General features: G+C 41.5%; 1 protein-coding gene across 3 annotated transcripts in view; it reads left to right on the plus strand.

The window, feature by feature from the left end:
* Positions 1-14,362, plus strand: part of PLD1 (phospholipase D1) — a 171,644-nt gene that overhangs the window by 108,288 nt on the left and 48,994 nt on the right. For all 3 annotated transcript variants that reach the window (XM_087725244.1, XM_087725243.1, XM_087725245.1), the window contains 3 exons: positions 8,388-8,540; positions 8,852-9,001; positions 11,740-11,823. In XM_087725244.1, coding sequence (XP_087581370.1) covers positions 8,388-8,540; positions 8,852-9,001; positions 11,740-11,823 — 387 coding nt within the window. The remainder of the gene's footprint in view (positions 1-8,387; positions 8,541-8,851; positions 9,002-11,739; positions 11,824-14,362) is intronic.

Below are 14,362 nucleotides of genomic sequence, written 5' to 3' on the forward strand. Positions count from 1 at the left end.
AATCGAAATGCCTCCTGGCAGTTTGAAAATGTGTTGCTTTCCCTTTTCAACAAAACAAGATGTGCTATGTTTCAAATTATGTCTTGATTTAAATTTTGTAGATATCCTTTTGCCAGATGAACACATTTGGGGGGGGGGGGGGTTGTTCATTGCAAATGTAGCATTTTTTATTTTCTGGAAACTACACAAAAACTCCTAAAATACTAACACTGTTCTAAGACTGAAGGACTGTGAATTTAATTTTCAATACTGTGATCTATATGTATATTAAGAATTGACATTTATACCGGTAGATGCATTTTAATTTTGTTAGGTGAATGGATTTTGATTACAAGTATTCGGTATTTAATTGACCAGTTGGACCTGTGCAGCCTACATGCATAGGAGTTTTTAAAAACTGTATTACAGGTAGTCCTCGCTTAACGATGGATCACTTAGTGACCATTAGAAGCTATGACAGATCTGTCCCCAAAGGTACTTACAACACAGCAGTACACACGCACAAACACCCCCGTATTCACATGACTACATTTCAGGCACCATGGCTCACTTTTACAATTGGCTGTGGCATTCTGTAATAATGTGACCACAATTTATGATTTTTAAAAAAATGATTTCTGACCTTTTCACTGATTTCCAGCAAAAAAAAAATGCCTGTAGGAATAAATGGATTTTGCTTTACAACGTATGCTTCAAATCCACTGCAGTAAAGGTCATAAAATCAGGTTTGTGAATAAGTGTCTCAATTTATAACCATCACGACGTATGACAGAAATTCTAGGGTTCATTATGGTCGTATGTTGAGGACTATGTGTACTGCTAATAGTAGCAGTAATGATATTAATATTATTAGCATTCGCCTATATTTAAGTAGGGGAACACAGTGGCTCAGTGGCTAAGACGCTGAGCTTCTCGATCAGAAAGGTCAGCAGTTCGGCGGTTCGAATCCCTAGCGCCGTATAATGGAGTGAGCTCCTGTTACTTGTCCCAGCTTCTGCCAACCTAGCAGTTAGAAAGCATGTAAAAATGCAAGTAGAAAAATAGGAACCACCTTTGGTGAGAAGGTAACAGCGTTCCGTGCGCCTTCGGCATTTAATCATGCCAGCCATATGATCACGGAGACGTCTTCGGACAGCGGTGGCTCTTCGGCTTTGAAACGGAGATGAGCATTCCCCCTAGAGCCAGAAATGACTAGCATATATGTGCGAAGGGAACCTTTACCTATATTTAAGTAACTTTACAATGTGTAAGATGCTATCAGATTTCTGTGTTTGTTTTGGAGGGGGTGTTTCTTCAAGTCCCAAGAATTCAATACCACTTAATTCTTGGTCATCTTTCAATTCATGGTTTCTTTCTAAGCAAAGCTCCTGGGAAATAAATGTCATCAGACTCAAAGTTTGCATTCTGTGAATGGGTAAGGATACAACCATAGCAATGCCTAAATTTGTCTGGGCATTTTCCCTAGCACTTTTACTTTAAGCCTTTTCCCTTTCATTCTCTCTTCCTTTTCTTTCTTTGAAACATGTTATGCCTTGTAGACTCAAGAAAGATGCTGTACAACCTTGGCAGTCAATCTGCTACCCAATGTTCCCGGACAATTGTTCTCTTTGGAGAGCCCTGGGGTGTCCTGAAACATTTACAGAAATCTCAATCCAATTAGCAGCGTGGAGACAATGCAGGTTTTGTCCTGGAGTACATGGCACCATCCAATCACTGTTGCCAGTAAGCAGGCTGGATGCCCTCAGTTGCTCATTTGCATTTTATGGAACATCAAGTCTCAGCCTCCCAAAACAGAGAGACAAAAGACTGTCTCCCCATGACAGAAAATAACAGAATCTGCTGCATGCACAGTCAGCATTTAATCAGAGTACAGCTGGGAGGGACCTTGGAGGTATTCTAGTCCAACCCTCTGTTCAGCAGGAGACCCTATACCATTTCAAACTAGTGACTGTCCAGTGCAGAGGTGGGTTCCTACCAGTTCGCACCTATTCGTTAGAACCGGTTCGTCAAATCTACCGAACCGGTTAGAAGAGGTTCCACCAGTGGACCCGGAAAGCAGACCACACTTACAGAAGAGGTTCCAAAAAACTTTGAAACCCACCACTGGCAAGGATCTTGTAACTTGACAGCTTTAAGACTTGCATGCTTCAATGCCAGAGTTTCTGAATAGCTTCTTGTACCGACCTAAGTACTAATTCATAATTTCATATCCGGTCACATGGGCGGCAAGCCACTCCCACAAAGGAGGCCACACCCACAGAGTAGGTTCCAACAATTTTGGAAACCCACCACTGGTCCAGTGTCTTCTTAAAAACTTCTAGTGATCGAATACCCATAATTTCTGAAGGGAAGCTCTTCCACTGGTTAATTGTTCTCATTCTTAGGAAATTTGTTCCAAGTTGCTTCTCTCCTTGATTACTTCCCACCCATTCTTTTTTCTCCTGCCTAAAGGTGCATTGGTAAATAAATTGACCTCCTCTTCCTCTTTGTGGCAACCTCTCAAATACTGGGATACTGCTGTCCCCCCCCCCCCCAGTCCTTCTGTTCTCTAGATTAGCCAAATCCAAATCCTGCAATCGTTCTTCTTATGTTTTAGTCTCCAGGCCTTCAACTGTCTTAGTTGCTCTTCTTTGCACTTATGACAAAGCCTCAACATCTTTTTTTGTAATGTGGTGGCCAGAACTGGGTGCAGTATTCCAGGTGTGGCTTTACTATGACTTTATAAATCAGTACTAATACTTTATGTGATTTTGATTCTATACCTTTGTTTATACAACCAAATATTGTTTGGGCCTTTTTGGCTGCTGACTCATGTTTAAGGGGTCGTCCGCTAGGACTCCGAGGTCCCTCTCACAGTTACTGTTTTTGAGCCAGGTTTCGCTGAGTCGGTACTTGTACCTTTGGTCCAAGTGGCCATCCAGTACCACTGCCCCATTAAAATGAAATAGCTTTTAAAGATGAAGTGAATACTATCTCGAGGCTCGCAAAAGTTGCATTTATTGCTGAATGGAAACCCTCTTACAGATTTCTTGTGTGAAACGGAAAATCGTGAATTTAACAATTTATAGTTTTAGACAGACTAGATTAAAGAAAGAAGAGATTTATGTTGTAGCCATAGAATAAGAAAACCACTTTGTCTCGAAGGTGTTTTTTCAAGAGGCAAGTGGACTTTCTTTGTTTTTCCTTTCTTCATTTCCTGAAGGTGTTTCTCTTCTCATCCAAGAAGCTTCCTCAGTTCTGACAAAGAAAGTCCAGTTGTCTCTTGAAAAAGCACCGTTTGGGACAACAATGACCTGGATGACTGAGAAACTCTATAGACAAGAAACCACTTTGTATCTTTTTTTTTCTTTTCTATTTTTTTTTAACTTTTCTTGCACTTTTTGCTTTCTCCTTGATTTCTTTCTTTCTTCCTTTTTTCTTTTTATATTGGTATTAGTTTTTAACTCTTTAACAAAACGTTTTAACAAAATCATACCAAAGAGGAACAATTTTCATAGAATTTCAGGGGGGGTCACCTGCTGCACTGTGCAACTGTGTAATTACACCAAAGTCTCACACAATCGTATACAGGTACCACCTAATTTATACATTGAGTTCAACTCTGGGCGATTCCACGGACATGTTATCTAATGTTCTTGGCTGTGATACAGAAATGAGTTGGAGCAGGCTATTCTGCAGACAGAAAAGGAGACAGCAATAAGTGGGTAAATATTAGTGGTTGACAGATATATGCTTCTCCCTAAGTAGCAAACAGACTGAGTTTTGACGCCTTGCTATTAATGATGGCATCACTACAACACTTCGAAATTGCATGGAAAAAGTGGCACATGAGGTGATTTGGAACAAGTTATGACTTTGCAGCAACAAAGTGGAGAAATATACCAATTCTGGTCCTTTGTGTGAAGAGGAACAGTTTGGATGCTTCCATGGCACATTTTCTGAATTCATAAGCGTTAAGAACTTCACGTAGGGAAAGCATGTGGCCAGAGTATGCTTATGCTTCGCCGCCCCCACACACACAAATGTGTCAGTTCCTGTATCCAGAACCCAAACTGTCAAGCAATGTGTACTATCAAAGAGGAGAAGGCAAAACATTAAAATAACAAGGTGTTACTGGTCCTTATGAAGTAGTCTGGAGAAAGCCCTCCATCCTCAGCTATGATTTGAGATAAGTGAAGAGTACTTCCTGCTCCTGGAGAAAACATGCACCCATTTTGAGAACTGGTTTTGTGAAACATTTACTTCGGTACTCCGACTATGTATGTGGATACCCTGATGGTAAAAATAGTTTGAATAGGAGAGAATCTCCTCCCCATTCCTCCCACAGCACTTAACAAGTCTACACCGAACACAGCAAAATCTGTTCAGTCTTCGCCACATATGAAGAACGGTTGCAGGAACTGGGTATGTCTAGTTTAATGAAAAGAGGGACTAGGGGAGACATGATAGCAGTCTTCCGATGTCTCAGGGGCTGCCACAAAGAAGAGGGAGTCAAACTAGTATTCCCCGAAGCATCTGAAGGCAGGAGAAGAAGCAATGGGGGGAAACTAATCAAGGAGAGAAGCAACTTAGAACTGAGGAGAAATTTCCTGACAGTTTGAACAATTACAGGAACAACTTGCCTCCAGAAGTTATAAATGCTCCAACACTGGAAGTTTTTTAAAAAATGTTGGACAACCATTCGTCTGAAGTGGTGCAGGGTTTCCTGACTAAGCAGGGGATTGGACTAGAAGACCTCCAAGGTTCCTTCCTGCTCTGCTATTCTATTCTATATTCTACTCTACTCTACTCTACTCTACTCTACTCTTACCCCAGTGGTCCCTCTTTCTCTCCCCTCCCCCTCTCTCCCCCTCTCTCTCCTCTGTGTATCTGTGCGTACATGCACTTGCACACACTTTTTCTCTCTCTTCCTGCTGTACAGCCTGTTGCTTAGCAATGCACCTTTTCAAAGCTAAAGTTGCAGTCTCCTTTTTATAAACTTCAATGGAATTAAGTTGGTGTGTTTTTATAAACAACCTTTACAGTAACGGCTGAGTTTTTAAAGTGTTGAGTCTATAATGATGGGCGGAAGCGTTTCCAAACAACGTGCTCCAGAAATTGGAGGCCAGAAATCACTGGCCAAACAAACATCGAATGCTATTTTTGTTGAATCAAATCCTAGACTGAATGGTGGTTTATGTTACCAGAGCACCATGGCAAATGTGTCTTTTCTGAGTCACTTCCAGCATTAAGGCTCAGACGATCCAGTGAGTCACAGAAGAACTTGGCAACTAATTATTGCCTAGGAAAATTTCAACCTGGCTTGCATGGATATGAAAAGTGTCAGAATGGAATATTCCACTCCACTTGGCTAGTGGGGGAAACGTCATTTCTGAATTACAAAATCAGAGCAATAGAAAAAAAAGACATAGAGTTCCTTCAAGAAATTCACAAATGCAGAGCAGAAGGGAACAAGCATAAAAACTTTAGTCCAATTTTTAAAGGGGGCATAAAAAGAACCCACATTAAATTGGGATAATGACAAAGTCTATAGCACCATAGAAGTATAAGGCGGAAACACCTAATTCTCACCGTTATTTAATATGTACCATATATATCAACCCATAGAATGTGGCAATACTAGAATTAGTATTTATTCCGTTTATTATTTTCTTTCCTTCCCCTTTTTATTGGTATTATGGTTCGTCACACAGTCAGCCAGATGTTCAGGCTGGATTTAACGCTTTTGTCCACCTATGAAGGACCCGAGGTAGGCAGATGTGTATTATGGCTTGTAGCACACTCAGAATAAATTTGGCATTTTTCTTTACTTTTTGAGTTGTTATTATTTTCTCCATTGATTTGCAAGTACACTGAATGCTTCTGTACCAGAGGCAAATTCCTTGTATCTTTAATCAGACTTGGCCACTAAAGTATTCAGTTCAGTTCAACATTCTGACTTCCACATTGTTTAGGGGGCGGGGGAGGTACTGCTAAACCAGAGGTGTCCAACCTTGTCAACTTTAAGACTTGTGGACTTCAATTCAGAGGTGGTATTCAGCAGGTTCTGACCAGTTCTGGAGAACCGGTAGCGGAAATTTTGAGTAGTTCGGAGAACCAGTGAATACCGCCTCTGACTGGCCTCACCCCATCTATTCTCTGCCTCCTGAGTCCTATTTGATCCGGAGAGAATGGGGATTTTGCAGTAACCTTCCCCTGGAGTGAGGAGGGAATGAAGATTTTACAGTATCCTTCTCCAGCCACGCCCACCAAGCCACACTATGCCCGCCATGCCATGCCCACAGAACCGGTAGTTTAAAAAATGAATTTTTGAATTACAACTTTGCTTCAATTCCCAGAATTCCCCACCCAACATGTTGAAGTTAAAATCCACAAGTTGCCAAGTATGGACATCCCTGATCTTTAAGATTTGGAATATCAGTTCTGGTTTGCTTTAGAAAACGTAACAAAAGGCAGTCACGTTTACAAAGCTACATCCTTGTAACTTGGAATTGGATTACCCTTAATGGAATAAGACCTTTAGTTCAGGGCTAGAAGCTGGCTCTTTTGTAAAATTGCTATATCTTAGCACAGTGGTTCCCAAACTTGGCAACTTTAAGACTTGTGGACTTCAACTCCCAGAATTCTCCAGCCAGTTTGGGAACCACTGCATTCATAAAAATGTCATCTCAGGTCAGGCTTCCACATCATACTTCCAGCTCAGACTGTTACGTTGGGGCTATCCAACTAGCCGGTTGTTTTTCTTTCTGTTTGACCCACACCTAGTTCTTGCAGCAAAGTTAGTAACAGGGGATGCAATGAAGGGTTTTCTGGGAGATGATAATTAGCACGTAGAAGCAATGACCAGCCCAAGTGACTCAGCTGACTCCCACACAAAAAGGAGAAGTATAGACCCTGGTGCCGAATTAACTCATTCTCTGGGTTTCTGCTTTACAAGAGCCAGTTTGGTGTAATGATTAAGGTATCAGGCTAGAAACAATGAATTCTAGTCCCATATCAGACCCAAAGACAGCTGGGTGACCTTGGGCCAGTCACAGTCTCAAGCCCTAGGAAAAAGGCAACAGCAAACCACTTCCCAAATCTTACCAAGAAAACTGCTGGGGACTTCCCTAGGCAATCGTCAGGACTCAACAATAACTTGAAGGCAAACAAACAAAAAAGAGACTATTGTACCCTAAAATAAGGAACTAGCTAAACAATACATTAAGCCACAATCAAATAAGAATATGAATGAACCCAAATTACTGGTTTGTATGAGAATGCAACTAACCAAAATTAGTAGGTTGTGAATGCACCTAACCAAAATTAGTAGGTTGTGAATGCATTTTTAAAATATTTAATTAACTTGTATTTGAGAGTATATCTAGTTAGAAATTTGAGGGGTTAGGGCAGTGATGGCGAACCTTTTGGGCACCAAGTCCCAAAAAGGGAGCGCTTGCGCTTGTCTGGGCCATGATCCAGAAGAAGAGCTGCCCAGGGGGCATGCTCATGCCGGAAAACAGAAGACCAGCTCTTCCCGTTTCCGAAACTGCTGCATGCACAGCTGATTGTAATGTGTGCATGCATGCCAGAAACCTGGAAGAGGAATGGTCAACACCGTGTGCGCCAGGTGACGCGGCTCTGTGTGCCACTTCGGGCATGCGTGCCATGGGTTTGCCATCACAGAGTTAGGGTCTTAACGTGGTGTTTATGCTGCACATATAGCCTAGGCCAGTGTTTCCCAACCTTGGCAATCTGAAGATGTCTGGACTTCAACTCCCAGAATTCCCCAGCCAGCGAATGCTGGCTGGGGAATTCTGGGAGTTGAAGTCCGGACATCTTCAGATTGCCAAGGTTGGGAAACACTGGCCTAGGCAACAATATCTTGGCTTACTATGTAGATCTTAGTTTTGTTTTGTTTTTTTTGTTAAATGGAAATCAGTGTATCAGTTGTAACCTAAAAGTAAGTTGAACTTTGTGGGAATCGAGTACATAAATATAAGTAATCTCTTAAGGGTCAGGTTAGACAAAGCTGATTTAGGTGATTCATTGGTTACTTAAAAACTCTAAATTGGGAGGGTTTTAACCAGACTTAACCGCTGTTGATACACCTCAGTGAACTGAGTCTGGAAATTGCCTACCTGCACTCTCTTCAGAAGAGGAATAACTGTAATTATGCTTTAGCTTGTTCAGAGTGGATTATGTTAAAAGTAAAGCAGTTCACAAAAAATATGATACCAGGGGAGGGGAGTAGTACGCAGCAGGCTAATTGGGTTGCTTTAGGAACAGGCTGGGGAAAAAAGTATTGTTGGGATTATAGCAAACATGGTTGAGATGCTTTAAATGTTAATATGATTGAGTTATCAACATCATCCACTGTTTTTTTTCTACTTGTATTTCTTCTCTAGGTGGTTAGTGGTAAAAGACTCTTTCTTATTGTACATGAAGCCAGACAGTGGAGCTGTTTCTTTCGTCCTCCTGGTTGATAAAGAATTCAGCATAAAGATTGGCAAGAAGGAGACAGAAACTAAATATGGGTTACGAATTGATAATCTTTCCAGGTAAGAAGTTAACAGATAACAGATTAAAAGAGTTGGGAGGGACCTTGCAGGTCATCTAGTCCAAAGCAGAAACAGAAAACCCTACATCCGCCTCTTCCTAGGATCGAACTCACAACCTCCTGATTGTGATGCGAGAGCTCCCCCTCTAGGCCACAGCAAAATATAGCACCACATGGTTATCTCCCTCTTCAGTGTTGAGCATTCTGATTCAACGCGCTCCAAATTGCAAGTTTTCTGCTGGTTGCTTATGGCAAATGGTGATTATGTACTAGTGAAGAAGTGATAAAGCTAAATGTTTGTTCCCTGTCCAGGTCACTGATTTTGAAGTGCAACAGCTACAGGCATGCTCTCTGGTGGGGCCAAGGAATAGAAGAATTCGTCCAGAAAAATGGCAAGAACTTCCTCAAACATCACAGATTTGGTTCCTACGCAGCCATCCAGGAGAACACATTAGCCAAGTGGTAAGAGAAGACGGTCCATTGTCTCATAACTGCTGATAGCATATGTATCTATAGTAGTGCGTCCCAACTTTAGCCACTGTTAAGAGGTGTGGACTTCAGCTCTCAGAATTACCCCAGTCAGCACTGGCTGGGGATTTCTGAATGTTGAAGTCCACACTTGTTAAAGCTGTCACGGTTGAGAAAGGCTAGTCTGTAGCAGTGGTGGAAGAGCCCACCCACCCTCCTTACATGTATTTGAGTCGATCGGGGCTTTCGTGCACGTGCACGGAGCGTACGGCGCCTGTGCGACACTCCGCTGAGCAGCTGGAGCGTCACGGGCAGTAAGTACGCATGCACGTGTGCACGTGGTGGCACCAGGCCCCATTGCAGCGTACCGGTTGCAATGGGATCCGGAATTGCATCATTAGTGCATCACACTAATGATGCAATTATGTATTTGTATCATGGTGTTGTGGCCCAGCAGGAGCCATTGGAGCTGCAAACAGACTCCGATAGTGAGGGGCCTTATGAGTCGGCTCTGGAAGATGTGGAGTACCCTGGACAGGGTTCCGACTCTGAGCAGGGACCAGAGAGGCTAGTTGGCCACCAGGAGGCGCCTGAAGCATGGAGCAGCAGTGAAAACCAAAGGGAGTGTGCCCATGACGTCAGGCCTTGGAGCAGTGGGGAGGAGCTAAGGGAGTTGGTCCCGGATGCCAGGCAAAGGCAGGCAGATAAACACCAAGAGCAACTACGCAGATACAGAAGATAATTGGACCCAAGTGGTTGTAATTAGGCTCCTCCCAAGAGAGTATATAAGGAGAGACTTTGGGAGGAGCCTGTTTGCAGGATTCAACTAATTATACCAACGCTGGAGAAGCTCTCGGGTATATTTCTTATCTTGGAAGTCTGGATTGCTGCCCAGGTTTTGTCAGTGTGTTAATTTACTGTGAATAAATTGTCTAGCAGTAATCTTGCCTTGGAGTGCCTCAGCATACGGAGGGTGGGGGGGATCAGAACATCATGGTATCTGTTACAAATACATAAGTCGCATGGTTTGCAAATTCTTATTATGATGCACATGTCATACTTTACGATGGATGGATGGATGGATGGATGGATGGATGGATGGATGGATGGATGGATGGATGGGCGGGCGGACATATGCATGCAGATGGCTATGTTAGTGATGAATCACTTGTGGTGATTCTTCCCATAATGCAAAAACATTGCCAGGGTTTTAGGGAGGGGGAGAAGTAGGAGCAGAAGGAACTCATATCTAAGCCAGCAATATTTCTGTACTTGTGTAGCAGCAGTTATCCAAGGAACAGCTGTTGACTTCAGGAAGCTCATGAATGTGGATGAGTTGTACCTGAAGGACTGAAATCTCCATAGGACGATAAAGTCAGTGTTACAGAGTACTTTTGTTTTGTCAGACAAAAGAAAAGTTTTCTCTGCCATTGCCCCCATGGTACGTATGTAACCTCTTGCCCCATCAGGTGAGGTTGGCCCCTGCACTCTGACCTTCCGGAAGAGTTTGAAAACTTGGCTCTGCCAATTGGTGTCAGAGGATTAAAGAGCAGCGTGCAATCTTAGGGGAGTCTGGTGACTTGAGGGTGCTCCCTCTGACTTTTAACTTGGGGTGTTTAATAAATAAAATAAATAAATAATAGCTATGTTCTGATTTATATTACAACATTGGTTAAGCATTGACTTGAGTGGTGCGGTGGCCTAGAGGTGGAGCTCTCGCCTTACAATCAGGAGGCTGTGAGTTCAATCCTAGACAGAGGCAGATATTTCTTTCTCTGGGCACACAGAGAACATATATTTGGAAAACAAACCTCCACATTGGTGACAGGAAGGGCATCCGGCCAGTAAACACTCAGCTCCTTTCAGTTGCCCAGACTTCACCCTGCAAGGGATTATGGGGTCAGTAAAAGTAGATAATGATGATGATGATTGGTTAATCTTTGATTTGTTTGTCACACCCCATTAAAAACATAATAACTGTACCAGGTCCCGGATTAGAATAGCAACATAGGTGTAGTCACAAAATTCAAATGTGTGTTCAAGATCATTGGCCCTCTTCTACTGTTGGTCTCCAGCAGATAATGTCTAAATATTTTGCCTGTTATACTGTTGGTCTTCAGCAATTGCTGTTTAAATATTCTGCTGGGATTCAGTGATCATATGTAGCCGCCCAACCCTATTTTCCTTGAATTGTACAAATCCCTTTTTAAAACACCAAAACTGCTGGCCATTGTCATGTTTAATGGCAGCAATTTCCCCCAGTATTGCTATCTATGGATAAAGCAATCCTGCCTTTGCCTTTGAATTTCTTTAGCATTTAGTTTCAGTGGATGAACCCAAGGTTAAAGACTGTGAAATGAGAGCCAGAGAGAGAGAGAGAAATCCTTTCCACATTTTCTACACCATGCCTGGTTTCACATATCTCCATTATGTTTGTTTTTCAACACATCTTTATAGCTGTAGGGTAAAAAAAAAACTTCCTACAGTTATTGCTACAATCTTTTCTTTAAAAAGTCCTACACTTATTGCTTGAATCTTTCCTGACTAGGAAGATGTTCTAGTCCCCTAATCATTTTCACTTCTTTCATTATTATTATTATTTTTTTGCATTTCCTCCTTTTCGTTGCTTCTTCCAACAATAAAATAATAAAACAGAAAGTCCTGTATATTGATAACTTTTGCTTCCGGATTTCCAATCCTGCCTGTTTGTGTAATGTTGTCATTCCTTCTAGGTATGTCAATGCCAAGGGGTACTTTGAAGACGTAGCAAATGCCATGGAAGCTGCCAAGGAAGAGATTTTCATCACAGATTGGTGGTTAGTATTTAACTGACATGATCAGATTCCACCCTTCCTGCTCAGCCTCCTTCTAGCCTCTTAAGGTACTTTCTAGAATATTTAATTATAACGTGGCACTGTTAGGGTCCTTTCACATGGAAACTTAACAGCGGGACCAGATGGTTTGGCAACATCTCAGAGGAAGAGGCAGAGAATAAGAGAGCCTTTGCTGCAAAGGTCTTTTCAGGACACTTGGCTAAGGAAACCAAAGACGAACCAACGAAAACTTTTAATCTAACAGAAATTACTTTAATGTACTGATTCCTTTTCAATTTGCTTCTTTTGCACGGGGGAAAAAAATAAAGATTGAAAGTGTCTTACCGGCCTTTTTAGAACATTTAGCAGATGTGCAGGTAGTCCTCGCCTTACAATAGTTCATTTAGTGACCGTTCAAAGTTACAACGGCACTGAAAGAAGTGACTTATCATTTTTCACAGTTACAACCTTTGTAGCATTCCCCATGACCGTGTGATCAAAATACGGATGCTTGGCAACCGGTCCATACTTATGACCGTGGCTGTGCCCACGGGCTCATGGAATCACCTTTTGCGTCCTTCTGACAAGCAAAGTCAACGGGGAAGCCAGAGTCACTTAACAACAGGGTTAGTAAATTATCAGCTGCAGTCATTCACTTAACAACTGGGGTAAGGAAGGTCATAAAATAAGGCAAAACTCACAACAAATGTCTCACTTAACAACATAAATTTTGGGCACAATTGTGATCATAAGTCGAGGACTACCTGTAAGTTAAGAGATCCGAGTCACAAAAAGAATGTTCAAATAATTGAACAACCAAGTATTATCTTTTGGCAATCTTTCTTTAATCCTTCTGCTCCATTTTTATTTGATATTTGTCCTGTAGTGAGTTGACCATGGCAAGTTGGCTGTGGCAAATTGGCCATGTGGTAGACCTGTTGCCATCATGTCACATAGTCATGAATGTCACTCATTAATGTGTTTTTGCCTACTCTAAAATTCTCATCAATCATTTTTTGGGATGATTTCTGTTCCTAGAACTTTTGGAAAAGGGGGAAACTTCCCCTCTTCCATTTTTTCCGTCCCATGTATGATTCCTAACCCTTCAATCTCCTCAATTGCTTACTTTTTTTTAAAGCTTACAAGACCAGATGTCCTAATCTTTTCCCATAGGTAGCATACTGATGCCTCCAGATCATTCTGATTGCCTTTTCTCCATACTTTTTCCAAATATGGTGACCTAGGATTATATATAGAATTCCACAGATTTATAATGTTAAGGGCATTACAGTATTGGCAGGTGTTGTTGTTGTTTTGGTCCCTTTCCTAATGATTCCTAGCATAAAAATTATCTTTTTCAATGATATTTTGCAATGAAGAATTGATTTTACTTGGATTACCCACCATGACTGTGTCCTTTTTTTCCTAGTTAGTTATAGATACTGTATTTTTCGGAGTATAAGATGCATCTTTTTCCCCGCAAAAAGAGGCTGAAAATCTGGGTGCGTCTTATATACTGAATACAGCATTTTTTGCTTCTTGAAACCCCTTCCCTTCACCAAAATGGTCCTGGATAGCCTTTAGGAGGCTTACAGATTTATAATGTTAAGGGCATTACAGTTTTGGCAGTGTTGTTGTTTTTTTGGTCCCTTTCCTAATGATCCCTAGTATAAAAATGGCTGTTCCGACAGGCCTGGGGGTGACGAGTTTCCCGCCCCCACTCGAATTGTGTGGTTGTTGAGTGCTTTTAAATTGTTGTAGTTGTTTGTCCGTTGTTTTCCCTCCTGTTTGTATTCCCCCTCCCCCTTACTTTGGTTTGTGAGCCGCCCTGAGTCCCTCTGGGAATAGGGCGGCATAGAAATGCAATAAATCAATTCAAAAATGGTCTTTTTCAATGATATTTTGTGATGAAGAATTGATTTTGCTTGGATTACCACTATGACTGTGTCCTTTTTTTCCTAGTTAGTTATAGATACTGTATCTAAGATGCACCTTTTTCCCTCAAAAAAGAGGGTGAAAATCTGGGTGCATCTTATACACTGAATACAGCATTTTTTTGCCTCCTGAAACCCCGCCCCCTTCACCAAAATGGCTGTGCATAGCCTTTAGGAGGCTTCCAGAGTGTTCCTGGCGGCTGGAAAGGGCAGAAATGGGTTCTACCTTCCAACACGAAGAGGGGCATTTTTTGCTCAATTTTGCCCCAGCCCCCAGGAGCACTCTATAAGCCTCCTAAAGGCTATGCATGCCTTTTTTTTTGACAATAACAATATATATAAACATATTTGATTGACAGTATGTGACTTTATATAAAGTTTAAGTGATGACTATGGAAAGGATGCACAAAAACCTTGTAACCAACTGACACACTGTACGTAATGGAAGATGTTTTTATGTTATATGTTTTTGTTTATTTATGTTTGTTTAAAAATAAAAAACATTTTTGTAAAAAATAAATAAATTTGGGTGTGCCTTATACTCCAAAAAATACGGTAATTGAGACTTATTATTATTATTATTATTATTATTATTATTATTATTATTA

The sequence above is a fragment of the Thamnophis sirtalis genome, unplaced genomic scaffold (genome assembly GCF_051295495.1).
Source record: "Thamnophis sirtalis isolate CommonGarterSnake01/CBP01778 unplaced genomic scaffold, rThaSir2_p1.2 scaffold_11, whole genome shotgun sequence".
In the NCBI taxonomy this organism is placed as follows: Eukaryota; Metazoa; Chordata; class Lepidosauria; order Squamata; family Natricidae; genus Thamnophis; species Thamnophis sirtalis.